This window comes from Lissotriton helveticus, chromosome 7 (assembly GCF_964261635.1).
Source record: "Lissotriton helveticus chromosome 7, aLisHel1.1, whole genome shotgun sequence".
Lineage (NCBI taxonomy): Eukaryota > Metazoa > Chordata > Amphibia > Caudata > Salamandridae > Lissotriton > Lissotriton helveticus.
This window is the reverse complement of record NC_136068.1, coordinates 1,543,250,893-1,543,269,750: the sequence shown is the minus strand read 5'-3', so window position 1 is coordinate 1,543,269,750 and position 18,858 is coordinate 1,543,250,893. Positions and strand designations below refer to the sequence as shown.

Here is an 18,858-nt window from a genome sequence, read left to right as displayed (position 1 = left end):
CTTAGGTAGTGATCGCACTAAATGTCCTAAATGTGGTCTGGTGGCAGCAGACCTCATACATGTGATTTATTCTTGCCCATCATTAACTAAGTATTGGTCAGCAATAGAAAATATCTTACTTCAAAAACATGTGATCAACTCTGCAATATCCGCAGCTTCTGTTCTATTGGCTATACATTCCACCAACAGTATTAACAAAGATTTGTTAAATATTCTCCTGTCCTGTGCTAGATTGGTTATAGCGAGAGCTTGGATCTCTCAGAATCCTCCTCATATGACTGAGTGGGGGGCTATTGTTAATGAAATTCATACTATGGAAGGCTCACTTGCCAAGATTAGAGGAACGAAAGCAATGGCTAAGTTTGTTAAGATTTGGGATCATTTTCTGTAAAATTTGCAAGTGCTACAGACTATGGATGTTTTGGGGGGACAGTGATTTTACCGACCAGCTTGGGTTACGAATTTTTTTGTCTTGTCATTTGGGGGTTTATTTGTGGCTAAACAAAGATTATAGAAAATGTTAATAGCTTGTTTTTTTTTGTATATTGATATGTATCTGCATTATATTTTTGCAAAATGAGATTGTCAATCACCCTGGCTTGTATGTCAATAAAAAAAAAAAATAATAATAAAAAAAAAAAAGTAACCACAGATGTTACAATCGAGCAGGCAGGTGGGGAGCAATGCTTGTGATGGGGATTATTAAACTCGTACTGATGGGACCACATGTCCAGTGGAGCTTTGACCATCTATACACTTTAATACCATATTGTACATTACCGGTACTGTTCAGCCACCAGAAACACATAAGACTCCCATCTTTTAGAGATTGGAAAGAAAAACAAACAAATAGAACTATAAGTGACAACAAAGGCCGGAGGGGTGGTACAGCTTCCATAGTGATGAGGAATTGGCTAGCAGAGGAGGGTCCAGGGTGGGCAACAGAGATAGGGACAGGTGTCCTACTGTTTCAGCGGGCAACCTTATGTGTAAATGGGTGTGCATTTGTGCAGCGTCATGTGGTTTCGCCATTGGGACCAGGGGCTTTATAGGGGCATGCTCCATAGATGCCCCCTTTAGGCAACTGTAGCCAGTAGGGGTGAAGAGACCATTTAATTGCAGCTGTGTGCTCAGTGTGGGCATGTGTCATCTCCGGGTAGAACTTAAAAGGCCACAAGTAGTGCGTCCCACCCCTGTGAGAGGGGACGCTTTCTCTGGTCCTTGGCCACCTGTTGCAGAAGCACGTTGTACTTCACCCAATCTCAGATGACTACTGATTGGCACCATGTGGATGTCTGGGGCAGAACATTCGATTGCCCATGTTTAGTCATCAGGGTTTTTACCACCACCAAAGCAAGATCTAAAAAACAGGCTGCAAGCCTAGTCTTCTGAGTGTGGCAGGAGAGCCCCAGTGCACAAGCCTCCCAACTGTTGAGGGTGTCTTTGCCAGTTAGGCGGCCAAGATGTGAGCTAACCGCCTGCTTATAATAAAGTGAATGGGATGAGCAGGTCCATAGCATATGAGGTATGTCATTACTTGGCAAGTTGCAGCATGGGAAGCACTCGTACACAACAGGGAAGTACTCATTTAGTTTGGTAGGGTTAAGATAATCCCTATGTAGTAGGACAAAATGGAATGAACTAAAAGCTGGTATTCCTAGTCACTTTAGCAGGGTATGCAAGGATTCTGGCCCATTCCTCTGTGAGACCTCTTCCAAGATCTGCCTGCCATTTAACATTCATGCCAGACAGGAGCACACAAGTATGCTCACCAAGGCTGTTGGTCAGCCAGCGGATGAGATCTCTACTTTGACCCATGACATGCAGATAATGAATGACCGCATTTGTAGCGGTTTATCCACACTTATGCCCCAGCCTGAGCAGAGCACCCTTGTATGTCAGGTAGTGACCAGAAGGTATGTCATATTGTTCAACAAACTCTGCAAAGGGGAAAAGAGCACTGTCATGAAAGAGGTCACCAAGGGATGCCAAACCAGCTGTCGCCCATCACTCTCATTCCAGGTGACTGAGCCATGAGCTGCAGTACTCGCCTTAGGTATGTTTGTGTCACACTAAGCAAATGGGAGCGGGCGGTCGAATGGTGCATCTAGGTGAAGAAAAGAGCTGAAGTGTTTCTAAGGGTAGTGAGCCCATAAGTGCAGTCGTGACCGCCAAGGGAAGCTCAGAAAGCCTGGAAATCCATTGCTTCCGCGATGCCAAATAACAATGTTCAAAGCTCGAGGCCCCCCTTCCCCCTGATCCATCGGGTGCCACATCTTTGGTAGTGCCACCCCTAGTGCCACCCAGCAGCAGCCATCACCCTTAATTTAATTTCCAGGCAGAGCATGTAATGAGGTGAAGAATGGCTGATTTAGGCGTATGGGCTCTTAAGCTCCGTAACCGATCAGGTGATGTTACCATCTAGCAAGTCTCTTTACTTGTGATAGATCCTGATCCCCAAGTAGTGAAATAAGGCACCTTGCCGTAGAAGAGCCCCCCCCCGCAGTCTGCACACTTGGTGGAATGCACTCAGGACCTGCACTTTATCCGCGTGATTTGCACAGACATCCCGAAGATAGATTAACATATCATCAGCATAGAGGGAGGCAGCGTGCAGACCATGTATTAGGGGCGCCCCAAGTCTCAGCTCCTTTTTTCCCCACAGTATTTCTTTATTGACATTTCTGCTGAGATAACAATTGCCACAAATTATATAATCACTATATTGAGTACAAAATTGAGCATAAGCGGCATGATAAATGGGTAAAATTTTACAGATTATACCGTACTGTTAATGTCGAAGATAATACTGGTCTTACTGTACACAACCCTTAATATAAAAAACCACAAAACTAAGACTAGACGATCTGTGTAGAATGGAGAAGGTACAAGAAGTGAGGAAGAGAGAACAGAAAGACGCTGTAGGAAGGGGGAAGGAGTATCTTGTGCTCCTGAAGATACACTACCGGTCGAACCTTTAGTAGGGATTATAAAGGGATTTTGCCTCATGTGACCACCAGTGGGTGTCAGTAGTGGAGTTACACATATCTTGGTGGTGGGTACAGTGGGCGAAGGGTCTCTTTGACCAAATGAATATAGAAGATGGTATTCATGGTGTCCTCTAGTCTGTTTTGGCCTCCAGAGCGTTCAGGTAACCCTCTCAGTTCAGTAGGGGTAGGTCCCGTGCTTTGGGCGTGTGCCTTGATTTCTGAGTTGCACCTCTCTTTAGGTTGAGTAGGCAGTTCCCTAGGGGGTTGGTTGTGGACTTCCAAGCCTAGGGCAAGGTAAATAAGTGTTTCCATATTGTGAGTACGTTTGGAGTGCCTTGTGAGCCATACTATACAGTGTGGTGCCGCCCTGGCAAACTGCCTTCCCTCCATATCAGGTATTTGCGTCATAATCCCCTCCAAAGATTTTGAGATTATTGCACAGTGCCATATCTTGCGGATGAAGTCTGCATTGACCTCATGACACCGTGAACATGTGCCTATAGATTACTTGAACATGCTGTCTATCCGCTGGGGTATCAAGTGCATTTGGTGTAAATAGTTCAATTTTAGATACTTGAAGCGGGCATTATGGGATTGAGTTTTAAATGTCTGGAGGCATTGTGCCTGCTGAGTGCCTGTAAGTTCCTGACCAATGTTCAATGACCAGCACGCCCTCAGGGCTCGGTGTGGCAGATCCGTCACAAGTTGTAGTGCAGTCTAAAGGCGTTCACCACATGTCTGGCTCACCCTAGTGTAAGGAGTGTTTGCAGTACTTGGGAAATGGTTGGTATATCATGTGTTCTGTGCCACATGGTATACGCTAGTGAAGTATAGAGAAGGTAGTTCCCAGTGTGCAGCCTGTTTGTGTCGACCAGATCATTGAACTGTCTCTGCAAGCCATCTGAAAAGAGATCTCCCCCAGCTGAGGAGGTCAGTCTCCTGTCATGGGTGACTATCAAATCTGCATAGGAGGCTATGACAGCCTGGTACCACCCATAGTGAGCAGGGCGGAGCAAAATGTGCCGGCCTTCTCTGAGTATAAAGGCCCCTCCTCCAGCTAGATGTGGCTGCCTTCATTAGTACGTTGCCCTTGATCGCCAGGGTTGCCAAATCCAACACCTGGTCGCCATTCTAGAATTGCATCTAGGAGTGGGTCTGAGAGCCAGTTCCCCAACTCCTGGGTACAGTCCCTGGCTAGCCAATTTGCCAGCCATTGAAGTTGAGGGGCTATATAATGCCACTTGCAGTTTGGGACACCTCACCCCCTTTTTATCTAGAGGTGCATATAATTTGCGAATCTACATTCTACGACTATCGGCCCGCCATATCAGGGTGATTAGTAGGGACTGCAGCTCCCGAAAGAACCCTTTCTTAGGATCACCAGAATATCTAAGAATTAAAGTAGTCTAGGAAGAATTACCATCTTTGAGATAGCTACCCATCCCATAGGGGATATTGGTAGGCCACACCAAAAGGGCAGTGAGGACCCTATGCTGGTGAAAGCTTTTCCTAGATTCCTGGATCTCAACTCCACCTCCCCTTAGCACACCTGAACCCCCATATATCTAATAGTGTTATATGCATGTTCGAGGGGAATGGCCGGTAATAATAGTTTGTGTGGGAGTGGTACTGGTATTAGTCAAAACAGATTTGATTTGTCTCAATTTATACACAGGCCTCACCTCCTGCCAAATTCCTCCAACAAGCCAATTACTGTGTTGCAGCGCAAGCGCGGTAATTAGTTTTATTATTTAACGCTTTCTCTCCTTACTACTCTATCCATACTGGGCCCTTTACGACTAGAAAATCTCCAACATTTCCATTTACCACAGAGGCAATGATCCTCTGACAAATATTTCTCCGCCGATAGGAGGGCTAGAAATTAGGTGGTCAAGCACCCTGTTAGCTGTCCAATGAGGACCATTAAATTGACAGCTAACCTACAAATTTGAGATCAGATTTAGGTATACCACTCTTAAAACCATACTGTGTAAATGTAGAATAGCAATGGGAAGACCCAACCTCCTGAAGAAATTAAGTCGGCCAAGAATTATGAAGACCAAAAGTTCAGCAACACAGAACAATAAAAGGGATACTTGATGTTCTGACAGGGTTTCCTGATTTTCCCTACAACACATTTAAATCATTAGTAAACAGCACAATTTAAATGGAAGAACCAAAAGAACGCGATAATAGACTCAAACAGATATTAGATTAATTTGGTTATTGTATTAAAGATTCATTGCCACAAGTAATCTCTTGAGAATTGTAGTTAAGAATATCACAGTTTGTCCAAAAGAGCCAAACATTTAGCCAAGCTTTATCGGATGATTACTATAAAATCAGTTTACAGAGTTACAAGGTCCCATCACTATTAGGACAGAAGGATAGTTTGTCATCTAACAGCTCAAATTCTGCACAAAGGGGTTCAGATTTAAAGTCCATCAAGGGTGAGTCAATAAGCATAACCAAGAAAATAAAAGAAAGTGAAAATTGGAATGGTTTGGCAAAGAATATGTCAGCCCATCAGCTACCAAATTTGGCCTCAGCAAAGCAGTCAAAGTAAAAAGATTATTGCCAAAAATCAATCAGCATAGTGCCTAGGTCTCAGAGTAGGACAATTCAGAATGGCATATGCGACAAAGAGCAAAAATCAATTGCATCTACAATGCCCCTCCTTTGTAGTTTCCTCTTTTATAAAGTTTCTAACAATGTTCCGGTGATGTAGCATCACGCCACCATCGAAAGACTATCATATGTTAAGCTTCACATAATTTCACCTTGGACACTTGCAACAGTGAGATGCTTTCCCATGCTGGTCATGAGAAATGAGCGATTTGGAAGTCCACAGAAATACCCTACTACCACAAATTTTCCCAGCATTTATATAAGTGTAGCGTTTTCTAAATTCCTATCACAAAATTAGTTTTTCACTTTGTGTAAACTATAGAATCTCTAGCATTATTATGCAAAGTTTCAGGATCATTCTAGTTTCTTTCTACATGTTTTTGCACCAACTTTTGTAAATAGTGAATTCTAACAGAAAGCATTAGAAACTCTAAACTACAGCATAACTTCATCAATAAATGTTCCTAAGAAATGTATTAGCACAACTCATTTATATGTATTAATATTGCTTTGTATTTATGTTTTCTTCATATTGCATTTTAAAACACATTACGGTGCACATACTGCACTTGTCTCAGTTTCATGTGTCACTGTGTCTAACGTGTGCAAAGTGTACTTTCAGTTTTTTGTGTAGTCAATCAGTAAATATGTTGTGTATTGTGATTTTTTAACATTTTGCATCATCAACTGTTATGTGGTCCCGAAGGTAAATCTGGGCATCATTTGCTGACAGCACAATTATGTGCTACTGACCTTCCAGCTGCATACCCCAGTCACGTCTTTTCACTCGCAGAGCACAGGCCAACAGTTCCAATGCCATAGAAAAGAGAATAGGGAGAGCGGGCACCCTTTATGAGTACTATGCTCTATGGGAGGTGAGTCAGATATCACTTGGCCAGTTTTCACACATGCTGTTGGAGACGTGTAGAGCAGGAGTATCCATGATAGTATTGTTGGTCCCAGGCTAATTTAAAGGAGAACTGTCAGCTGGTAGGTCCACCCCAAGGTATCGAAAGCCTTTTTAATGTCCAGAGAGGAGACCCAGAGCATGCATCCTGGTAGCGTGCCCAGTCCATTATCAGAAACAATCTACACAAATTTAGCTAGAGACTCTGCCCGGGAATAAAATCATTTTGATCTGGGTGAACTATTGATTGTGCTATAGGAATCAGTCATTTTGCCAGTATTTTCCCTAGGATTCTGTAATCCGTGTTTAACAGTGACAAGGGATGACATGATCCCACCAGTAATGGATCCCTGTCTGATTTGGGAGGTACTGTAAGAACCGCTTCCTCATATAGGGTGGACGCTGACCCTCTTTTCTGGCTGCCTCACACACTTGTAGTAGTATGGGAGCCAGGTGCGGGGCAAACATGGCATAGAACTCCATAGGAAAGCCTTCAGTGCCCGTTGTCTAACTCCTGGCAATCTGAGCAATCTCCTCGATAGTAAGTGGAGTTTCTAGTTATAAATGCTTCAAGGAAGTGATTTGCGATAGGTAGAGCATGTCCAAGGATACCTCAGTGTAAGGTATCCCTGTTGTCTAAGGAGCAGAATACTGGTCTCCCCCGGCGAAGCTGCGTTCAACGCTCACCGGGAGAGACAACTACGCTCTATCCCTGAGGCTGCTTCTTATTTTAATGGGAATTTGAATGTTCTGGGGGGGTTTGTGTTTTAATGAGCACACTGCTCGAGACCCGGTTCCGGCCCCAGATAGGAAAACTCACTTCCGGGTCTGGGAGCACCGGTTAGCGGTCCAGTGGCCTGACAAGGCACACTATTTAGCACGCACGCTCGTTCGGGCCGTGCTGGTCTCCCTGGGTGAAGCTGCCTTCAACGCTCGCCAGGAGAGACAACTACGCTCTAAATCCCTGAGGCTGCTTGTTATTTTAATGGGAATTTGAATGTTCTGGGGGGGTTTGTGTTTTAATTAGCGCACTGCTCGAGACCCGGTTCCGGCCCCAGACAGGGAAACTCACTTCCGGGTCCGGGAGCACCTGTTAGCGGTCTAGTGGCCTGACAAGGCCCACTATTTAGCAGGCACGCTCGTTCGCGCCGTGCTGGTCTCCCTGGGCGAAGCTGCGTTCAACGATCGCCAGGAGAGACAACTACGTTCTAAATCCCTTAGGCTGCTTCTTATTTTAATGGGAATTTGAATGTTCTGGGGGGTTTGTGTTTTAATTAGCGCACTGCTTGAGACCCGGTTCCGGCCCCAGACAGGAAAACTCACTTCCGGGTCTGGGAGCACCGGTTAGCGGTCTAGTGGCCTGACAAGGCACACTATTTAACAAGCATGATGTGGCGTGCGCACAGCAGGTGCACCAAAGGAAAGCCCATATGTGCCCATCTGCGCTCTGGCCGGGCGCAGGGCTCAGGCCACTGAATGCTGCAAGGCAGATGACATATTTTACTCAAGTAAGGATTTACATAAACTTAACCCTGCAGGTAGGAATCAGCAATGTACTAGGTTGGCCCTAGACAATGATAAGAACTATACTATGAGCTCCCAATGCATTCGCTGTCAGATACCTCTCCCCACCATCCTTAACGGGTCTATTAATAAGTATAAGAATAAGTATAAGACCATTCAGGAAAGCTTAAAATTAGTGACACATGGGAACAGGGGTACATTGAAATGTATCATGTTTAATGCTAGATCCCTTGTGAAGCACAGCGTGGAATGCGCGCTCTTACTGGGGGAGCATGAAATCAAATTGGCTTTTATTACTGAAAGTTGGACTGACAGTAGCTCTGGCCCTGATCTGGTGAAAGCTATGGGCGGGTTTTCATTGCCACACCTTGGATCGGTCCAATAAGAAGGGGGTGGGCTTGCTATTATCTATCACGAATCACTCTCCTCCAAGTTTGTACCAGCAACCAATCTGGCTTGCGAGGCTCTAGCTTTTGATATCTACTCTGATGCCCATAGACCGTTTAAAGGGATGCTGATATACCGGCCCCCGGGCTCTAAAGGTGGTTTTCTGGAGTCCCTGGATTTCATGTTGGAAGAGGGACTGTGCTTGGAATCCTTCTCAATAATGGGGGATTTCAACTTCTATCTTGAAAATTCCAAAGAGGCGGAGACATCTAGGCTGAACCAAATCTTGGGTACTGGTGGCCTGGAACAAATAGTGACACATGAAAAGGGCCATACCCTAGATGGTATATATACCAACAACAAAGATTTAACCGAGATTATGGTTCTTCCAATCCCTTGGTCTGATCACTATGCGATCAAGTTTGAACTTAATATTTGCCAGCACATCCTTTAGGCCAGAAACAGAATCGAGAGATAGGTACTTGATCTTGGGGTAATCTGGATGTGGAGAGACTGGGAAACGTCCTGGTGAATTCTATGGTCCAGTTTCCGGCAGATGTGGATGAAGTTACATCTACCTATAAAAATTGGCTCACGAATGCTTGTGACCAGCTTGTTCCTGTTAAAAATTGGGTTCCCAAACGAGCCTTTTTCCACTGCTCCCTGGTATTCGGATGAGCTCAGGGCAAATTGGTCTGTAAATATGCAGAGAGGGATTGGCGGAAATCTTACACCGAAGGCAAGAAGGAAAAGTATAAAACTTGTATTTCTAACTACAAGCTAGCTCTTTTTGAATCTAAAAAGGAATACTTCTCCTTACAAATACCTATGGCTGAATCCAATTCTAAAGAACTGTTTAAAACGATTTGGAAACTAGCTAAATTCAATACCCCTAAAAAACAGTGTGATGTAGAATTTTGCAATAAAACGCCAGATTTAAAAACTAAAATTGAAACAATTTTTACTTCACTGGTCGGTCAGATCAACGGTAAACAGACTGATTCCAATCCAATGGCTTCAGTTAGCCTAATCACTACTGAAGGTTCATTGGATCATTTTACCCCTATTGAGAATGCTGATTTGATCAAACTGTTGCACACCATAAAATCTGGTGCTCCCAGTGATCCATGTCCCGCGGGAATCGTTAAGTAAATCCCGGAAATTATTGGAGCAGTACTGACCTCTCTACTTAACGCAGTTTTACGGATTGGAATCTTTCCTAGAAATTGGAAAAAGGCCTCCGTGCTGCCTTTATTGAAGAAGCAATCCTTGGACCCTAAGGACCCAAATAATTATCGTACAATTTCCAGACTCCCATTACCAGCTAAACTACTGGAGAAAGAAATGAATAGCCAACTTAGCAATTTCATCTCGGCTAATAACTCCTTGGACCCTTCGCAGTTTGGGTTTAGAGCATTTCACAGTACATAGCTGGCTTTAATAAAATCAACGGAGGAAATCAGAGAGCCATGCATAGGGGAGGAAATGCCATCTTAATCCTCCTGGACCTATCGGCGGCCTTTGATACAGTCCACCATAAGGTCCTGTTGAACCGGCACTCGGACATTGGAGTGAAGGGTTTAGCATGGAAATTGCTTCATTCCTTTTTGTCTGATAGGTCCCAGACGGTAGACCTAGATGGTAACACCTCCGATCTCTTCTCGCTTCCCTGTGGGGTACCACAGGGCTCGTCTCTGAGCCCCACGCTTTTTAATATCTATGTGGCTCCCCCGGCCAATATCATCCGGTCGTTTGGGTTCCAGCTCACCTCCTATGCTGATGACACAGATTGTGCTATCGCTGACGGAGGGAGTGGAAAGGGAAGCAGGAGATAGGTTCCAGAACTGTATGAGCTCCATTTCCACCTGGATGTCATCGAACTGTTTAAAGCTTAATTCAGCTAAAACAGAGGTGTTAAAATTTGGTAATAATCCCCTGGTCTGGACACCGGACTGGTGGCCGGAAGATCTGGGATCCTGCCCAATACCCTCTAGGAAAGCCAAGAATTTGGGAGTCATGGTAGATAACAAACTCACCATGGGGGACCAAGTGAACTAGGTGATGTCAGCCTGTTGCATGGTCCTCAGAATAATCAAAAAAATCAAGTTCTTCCTCTCAGCCAGCAACCTAAGGACGGTCGTTACGGCCCTGATTTTGTCCCGCCTGGACTATTGCAACAGCCTCTATCTTAATGTACAGAAACAATATATGTACAAGCTGCAACTGGTCCAGAATGCGGCAGTGAGATTGCTATCGGAAACTGCTAGGTTTGCCTCGGTCAGAGGGGAGCTGAGAATATTACATTGGCTCCCAGTTCCTCTCAGATCACGGTTCAAGGCCCTCTGTGTGGTCTTTAAGGTGGTGAATGGGATTGGCCCGGAGTTTCTTAAGAACAGACTCACATGGTACGTCCCAAGCAGAACCCTGCGCTCTTCTGGTTCTAAATTAGTCCAAACCTCCACGTTTAAGAAAAACAATTGGGGAGGCAGAAGCTTTTTTCATTGTGCCTCCAAGGCATGGAATAAACTCCTGTTCCAACTAGGAAAGGTTTCAGATCTTATTTCTTTTAGCAAGGGTTTGAAAACTTGGTTTTTCTCTCAGTAACAGCTTAATGCTTCCCAGTTCACCAGCACTCAGCGGCAGGACACCTCAGGGTAGCAGTGTGCTTTATAAGTACAAATAACATAACATAACAATACAGTGTGGTTTAGTATTCCCAGAACGTTTAGTTGATATCTCTCTGTGTATGTGTGATGCACCCTTGAAACATGTGTATAAGCGCCATCAGGGTCTAGGTACTTCCGAATGAAGAAGCCAGGAGAGTAGGCTTTATCTCCCTATCTATGTTGGCGGGCTATATATTCTCTGTAGTCTAGAGTAGAAAACCGTGTTAGCGTTGTTGTATGGTCTATTTTCAGGTGGGTCAACCGCCTCCCATTTGATTGGAGTGGCAGTGCCCATGTTTTCCCAAAAAGTAGCTGTCCACTGCATCCCCCTGGGTCGCTTGGTACATCGGGACCCAAAGCGCCCTTCCCCTCAAAGCGCCATATAGATATAGTTGCCTGGGCAAGCGTGAGTAGTAGTGGGTTGTAATCCGACAGAGTGCTTGTGAAATATTCACTCATGCTGACTCTGGAGGCTAGGTCAGAAGTGCAGTAAATAACATTGATGTTGGTGTGAGGTCTATAACGTCCAGAGGGAAGTGAATATTCCCTGTCAGTTGGATCGGCGCCATATGTCGGAGAGTTGCTTTTGGGAAGCCCAGTGTTGGAAGTGCCTTCTAGTTACAAAGGATTGGGTCCCTGGCACTGGGAGGGAATACCTCTCCATGTCTATGTCCAGTGTGCTATTGTAGTCTCCACACCAGAGGCATGGCACAAGTGTAGTTGTAAGAAGTGTGGGTGTCAGTTCGTCAAAGAAGGTTACTTGGTTGGTGTTGGGGGCATGTAGAGTCACCAGAGCAAATTGCAACGCATCCAATGAACCTTCTAAATTTCAACCTCCTTGGTGCACTCTGATGGACAGTGGCTCCAGCACTAGGTTAAAGATACGGGGGAGAGTGGACAACCCTGTTTGGTTCTGCGCTGAATGGAAACTGAAGTGGAAATGAGGAATCCAGTTCGGACCCTCGCCAAGGGGCATGCAGCAAGCAACCGAATCCAGCGCAGAAAGAGAAATCCCAAAAACAAATCTGCACAGCATCTCAAACACATTCCGGCAGTCAAGGGAATCAAAGGCCTTTTTGAGATATAAGGCCAGCCAGAGTGCTCTGGATGAAGTCTGGGCACAAACTCTAAGACCAAATAGAGCCTCCAATGGTTTAGCAAGGTCATTATGCCCTGGACAAAGGTGCTTTGGTCCAGAAGGATTAGGTGTGGAAGGAGAGGGAGCAAGTGATTTTCCAAAATCTTACTAAGAATTTAATTGGTGTTATCAAGGGGCCTGTAGGAGGAGAGATAATTAGGGTCTTTGCCAAGTTTAGGAATGGATGTGAGGAGAGCATATCACAGCGGGGGGGGGGGCTGCCCTCCCCAAAAACCAGCTTCTATAATTAGTCCAGTTTTGGGATAAGAAGATCAAAGAGCCCCCAGTAAAACTCCAAGGACAAGACGTCTGGACTGGCGTCATGCCCAGCGAAAATTAGAGCAGGGCCCCTCATATCTTCTCTTGCGTGACTTGTGCATCAAGTTCCAAATGTCGCTCTTGAGAAATACAGGGCAGGGCAATATTATCCAGCAGGGACTCAATGTCCCCATGAGAGCAGACTCATAATGGGGCACCATAATGCAGGAATGTGTTATGTTGTGAATGAAGAAGGTTAAAGCAGTACAGATGTAGAAAATAGGGCAGAGAGAACCAGCCAAGCCAACAGAGCTCCAGGTTTATCCAGGTCGGAGTTAACCTTTTTGTGTGTGATGCATAGTTAAAGCATCTCAGCCTGTCAAGCAGCTCAGCTTGGTCTGTACAAACAGCAATGCGAGTTTGAGCATCATCTCCAGAGCCTGTAGCCTTGGTCTCAAGGTGGACCAAAGAGCCGTCAATAGACTGCATGTAATTATCAATTGCCCCCCCCAACATATTGATGCTATGTCATTGGATTGCCATATTTAATTCCTCCCATTCTATGGTATTGGATGATGCCGTGTCAGTGTATAACTCAAAGTAATCTGCTAGAGCCTCGCACAACAGAGACCGGAAAGCAGCATTTTCCAGAAGAGAAGGCTGTATGCTCCAAGTCAGTATTGTGGGAGGTGACATACTTCGTCCAAGCAGGATGGGAGTTTGATCTGAGACCATACGGCCCAGGTAATGCATATATCTGACCGATGTACAAATCAATGCAGAGCAAAGACTGTGTATGACTGTTGTGATCATGCCCCTAACATTTTATGTGAGTATAGTCTCCTTACGGCTAAGTGATAGTGGGGAGACATTGATACATGGAAGCTCAATAAAGGTGTGTGCCCAAGGAAGACCACGTTGCCCCATCCCTTCCACAAGCAAATACAGTAGGAGTAAGGAGTAAGGGAAAGTGATCCATCACCCTCCTTCAGACAATTAGCTTAGTCAGGAATAGCAAAGAGCAATGTAGTCCCTTCTTTCGGAGCTTCTGCTTCACACCATAAAAAAAGGACCGCTTATGTTGGAAAACTATCATGTAATTAGGAAATACCAGGCCACCGGACCGCTTTCCATTTTGAGAAATTGTGTCTCCCTTGGTGGGCTTTCCAGAGCCTGTTGAACCTGAGGGAGGGGGACTGCGTGGCGATTAATTTTGACTTGGAGGAGGCTTCCCAGCGGCCCGTAAAGGCTCGGGGAAGGGGACTGTGTGGCTTCCCCTCCCCATATTGATTTGTTTTCACCATGGGGTGGGCTTCTGGGAGCCTCTAAAAGGCAGGAGTAGGAGGGGCACGCCCCCCTCCCTGTATATAATTCATTTTGCCCTGATGAGTGGGCTCCCTGGGGCCTGTAAATGGTAGAGGAGGGGGCTGCATTCCCCCCTGCTGTTAATAAATGAAAGCACCCTCAGAGGCCTTTTTTTAGGATCCTGCAGTATTGCTGCAATTTTTGCCAATTCTTTTTGCCTCTTTTTGGAAATGTTCATGGAGATTCATCAAACAGTTGGCAGGGTATGCCCAGGCGTAGGTCCCTTGCTCACTCTTCCACTGGATTCAAGATAGCCTGGCTGATGAGGATTATGAATCCGAAACCGATCCCAGGATGCTTGTTTCCGGTCCAGGGAAGACATGGCTTGGCAGTTCGGGCTGGACTGTTCCCATGAGGCCCAGGGTCAGACTGATTTGAAATTGGCCATGTCTGAACTGGGGTGGTGGAGTGAGCTAAAGAATGGTGATGGATTAAACCCAGATCAGTTGACTGGGGGTGAGGGTTTGATTTGATTTGATTTGATTTGTAGTGCAGTGAATATTATAGTTTCCAATATCAAAACATTCCTCAAGGGGCTGCAGGCTCAGCTGAGAGCTAATACTATAATGTTCACTGCACTCTAAAATCTCGCCCCATAATGCTTTGCTAGGCCTTTGGTTGGCATTGTATTTTTGCCCATAACTTTGCTTGGGGTGGTCCTAGGAGGATGGAACCACCACCAAATCGTTCAGCATGATATGTTCTTTGTGTTCAAGCATCTGCTTGGTCCTCCCGCTAGGTTAGGGAGGACCCGAAAATCATTTTTTCAAAGCTCACTTTTGTGAATTAGTTATATGCTTTTTAGCATGGAAAAGTAAAGCTGTTTTATCAAAAGGTTGTGGGTGCAGTAGCTAACTCAGCTATGAGGAATCGTGTAGATAGCAAATCTTCAGTTACCAAACGGTACGTTTTACAGACATGTCAGAGAAGGTCGCACGTTAGTATAAAAGTAAGTAAATAGACAACCACTTAAGCACAAATCAAAATAAGTTTATATTAGGTTGAGACAATTTTCAGTATAACCATAGAAGCTGCTGCCTTAGATGCTCCAGCAGGTATTAGTCACCAGACAATGGTGAACCACACCTGAATTCAAGTGGGGCCGCTTTTATCATTGATTGAAAACTACTGCATATACAAAGAACTTTGCAGTGCCAGCCCCCAGTAACAAAACCAGCCTCTCGGGAAACACCCAACGCCCAAGTCCGGCCAGTCCAGCCTTGTTAACACCCTCCAATGGTGCCCCTCATCTTCACATAGACCGTCTCTCATGTATATTTCATTTCTGTTATAGTGCTACTGATCCCAAATATGTAGGGTAGGGTTTCGGAGTGCGTTACATCATACACACATCATATAGAGACAATGACTCATATAAACGTGAAAGTCAATGTATAGGAAATGTTACTTATGATAATGGGTGCCACAAAGTGTAATCATTCTTTTATCTATCATTCAGTCTTTCACCATTCATTCTGTCCTTCCATCTGTGTGCCCATAAATATCTAAACATATTCAACCATTTGCAAACCTATCCACCATGTACCCTTCCATCCATCATTTCACTCATCCATTCCTCCATCCACCCTTTCACTCATCCATTGATTATTCATCCATCCAATCTTTCACCCCATCCATCGTACTCTCATCCATACACTCTTCCATCCACCCATCTATTCACTCATCCATCCAGCCATTTACCCTTTCACCCATCCAGCCATCCTTTCACTTACTCATCCACCCAGCCAGTCATTTATCCTCCACCCATTCACCCTTTCAGTCATCCATCATCCCTTTCTATCCCCATCCCCCTTTAACTTATCCATCCGTTCTTCCACCGACCCACCCATCTACTCATCTATTCATGAATTTATCCATTGACCCTAATACTCAACAATCCTTTCACTCGTCCATTCATCCATCCATTCTCTCATCCATCCACCCTTTGACTTCTTCACTTATCTATCCATCCTTTTGTCCATCTACCCCCTTTCACTCACATATTAATCCTTACTTCCACCCTTTCACTCATCCATTCCACCCTTTCATTTATCAATTCATCAACCCATCCATTCACTCATCCATCCACCAATTCACTCGCCTATCATCTACCCTTTCACTCATTCATCCATACTTTCACTCACCCAACCACTCTTTTACCCATCCATCTACCCTTACACCCATACATCCATCTATTTACCTTTTCTCCCATCTATCCTGCCGCTCACTCACTCATCAATCCTTTCTTTCATTATCTACCCATTCACCCTTTCATTCATCCATTCATCCTTTCACTAATCCATCCAGCCATTCACACATTTCTTCACTAATTTACTCACTCACCTTTTCACATTAAGAGCTGAGCTTTTGTCTACAGAGTTGCAGACAGAAGAGGCCCATCAAGAACTTCACCTGGCTGTAGTTCCTAAAACAAAGGGTGGGGTGGGGTGGGGTGGGGGAGGGTTCACTATGCCCCTGCACATAGGCAATCTGAAAACTTAGAAGCATTGAGCCATGCATGATGCACAGTGCCAGGACTTGAGGTGACTATGACATGGTCTTGTTTCCAGGTTCTTAAGTGGTGTAAAAAAACTGGGGGGTCTCTTCAAAGGGGGTGTTCAATGTAATTAAGGGTGTAGCTTAAAACACCTAGGCTAAAAACCTGTGCTTGGCATAGTGTTCTGCCCGACTGGTATTATGTTGTGTCTGTCATTGCATCCAGATATATAAAACAGCAAGTATGATTACACCAACAATAAGCCAGGACTATTAGCTTTGTCAATGGTTGTTAGTTGCTTAAAATAAAAAAGCAGCAACCATGGCTTTGTTGAATATAATATTGAAAATGTGTACGTTCTAAAATGACGAGACAGTGAAAGAACTATAACCCGTTCTTTTTTACTTGTTTCACAGGCTTCTTTATATAAACTGTATTCTCAAGTTGCAGAATGGATGTTTTACCTTTTATCCAGCTAAAGAATGCCCTGCTGTACACTGAGGCAAGAGGAGGCCACCAAATGCTTTAACAGTCTTGACTGCCCCATTGTCATCCTGTATGTGTCAATTAGCCGGCATACAGAATGACAATGGGCGGGGTGGGGCTTCTCTTGTGCTCGAGGAGGAGTGCGAGCCAGCCCCATCAGGGGGCTACGGCTTCTTGCAGGGGAGCAGTGCTGCTCCCTGTAATGGCCATAATTGCGGACAAAAGGCGTCCGTAAAAGGAATCCTCACAGACAACAGACGTGAGGTCCAAATTACAGACAGTCCATGAAATTAACAGACGGTTGGTCACCCTATCAACAAAGTACACAGAACAGTAGTCACATATGCCAGTTGCAGCTGTGATTCTATGCAAATGTGTGTGAAGGAGGTAAACAATTTTCAAAATGTTGACATGGCGAAATGCACAGAAAATGCAGCACTGATAGGTGACTTTCTGTGTTAAGTTTTTGGAAGTGGTGCAGTGAATGAGAGTGAAAAGAATGTGCTGAAAAGAAAAGAGATTGGGTGTAAGGTGTGCAGATGGAGGATTCCAGAAAGCTGTGGAAAGCAAGTGTGTAACAGAGTCGATGGAGGAAAGTCGTGCGAAACGAAGAACAAGTGTGAGTGAGATACCCTGAATACTACTCTCTCCTCCACAGACCTTAGCAATGTTTCATTTACAGTATAATTCACAGTCTCATAATTGCAGACTTTGAAGCATTTTCAATATTAATTATTTACAACAAAATCTTTGTTGCTTCTTATTTACCTTAAACAGCTAACAACCACTGTATTAGGTGTATGCCAGTTGTCTTTTATACCTGGATGCAACAATAGAAAGCTCAGAAGCAAAATGCCAGTTGAGTGTCACTCTGTGGCAAGCACAGAATTTTGAATTATAGGTTTCATCTACTCCCTTAATTACAGGCCACATCCCTTCTAGGGACCCTCCCCACACTTTGCTCATCCCACTTAAAGCCCTGAGTAAATATCACACTTACCCAATGAGCTCTCTGGATACAGCTTATTTGACATGGATCTAGTAATCATTCAAGCCTTTCACATATGTCAGGAACACTGGATTCCAACAAAACCTAAAAGGGAAAAGGAAATGAAATAATAAGAGTGTGATTCCACACAGATTGTTCATGGCATTTGTTCTCTCATTGTTCACTTGAGCTTTAAGCATCTTGTAAATATAGCAATTGTAGCAGTTTAATAGGAAGAATGGTTAATGCTTTGAATCTCAAATCAGTTTATAAGATTACAGCAGTCAGAAAAAGATCCCAATGAAGATGGGAATATACAATAATGATGTCCTTGGAAAATTGTGACCATTTAGACTTTTCCAAAAATTATCCAACACGGAAAAAAACCCAAAGCTGTCAATGTTTCTCCTGGAAGTAACGTGGAAACATAACCAGTGGCGGCTCCTCTGCTATGGTGGAGGAGCGTCGCCCCACTGCTTTCAAGCAGTGTGAGATGCAAAATCATAAAATGATAATAACTTTAAGTTATTATCATTTTATGTTTGCGCTGTTTTGCGGACGGGCGGGACTGCTCTGCTCTCGGAGCAGGGCAGGGGAGGAGTGGTTTGCTCCCTCCAAAGTGTGCAATTACTGTTTGGTCGGGCATCTTAAGCAGCCCAAACCAGTCATGCGCATTTTGCCTGTTCTACATGCAGGCTGCATTACAAGCTGCTGGAGAACATGACCACCCCTCCCATCCCTGGCTGAGCTCCGTGGCAGACTAATCACAGTGCTGTATTGCAACGTTTTGATTGACATAGGGGAGAGAGTCTGGCTGCCTGCTTTCTGTTCCTGAAGTCAGAGGCAGGAGAGCAGGAGCAGAGATGTGGAACCCGGCAGCAAGGTAAGTTATTATTTTAGTTAGTATTTTAATTATGCTCATTCCCTACTTCAATCGCGACCCTTCTCGCCACCCCGTGAACCCCCTGGCAACTCATCGCGCCCACCTCCCTAACTGCGAGCCATGCCGGCCGCCACTGAGCAT

The 18,858-nt window shown here is 44.8% G+C and overlaps 1 protein-coding gene across 2 annotated transcripts in view; it reads right to left on the bottom strand.

The window, feature by feature from the left end:
* LOC144767531 (galactoside alpha-(1,2)-fucosyltransferase 2-like) overlaps positions 1-18,858 on the bottom strand; it is a 313,249-nt gene that overhangs the window by 10,685 nt on the left and 283,706 nt on the right. For both annotated transcript variants that reach the window (XM_078650953.1, XM_078650952.1), the window contains exon 3: positions 17,847-17,939. In XM_078650953.1, the coding sequence (XP_078507079.1) occupies positions 17,847-17,895 (49 nt within the window). In that variant the 5' untranslated portion in view covers positions 17,896-17,939. The remainder of the gene's footprint in view (positions 1-17,846; positions 17,940-18,858) is intronic.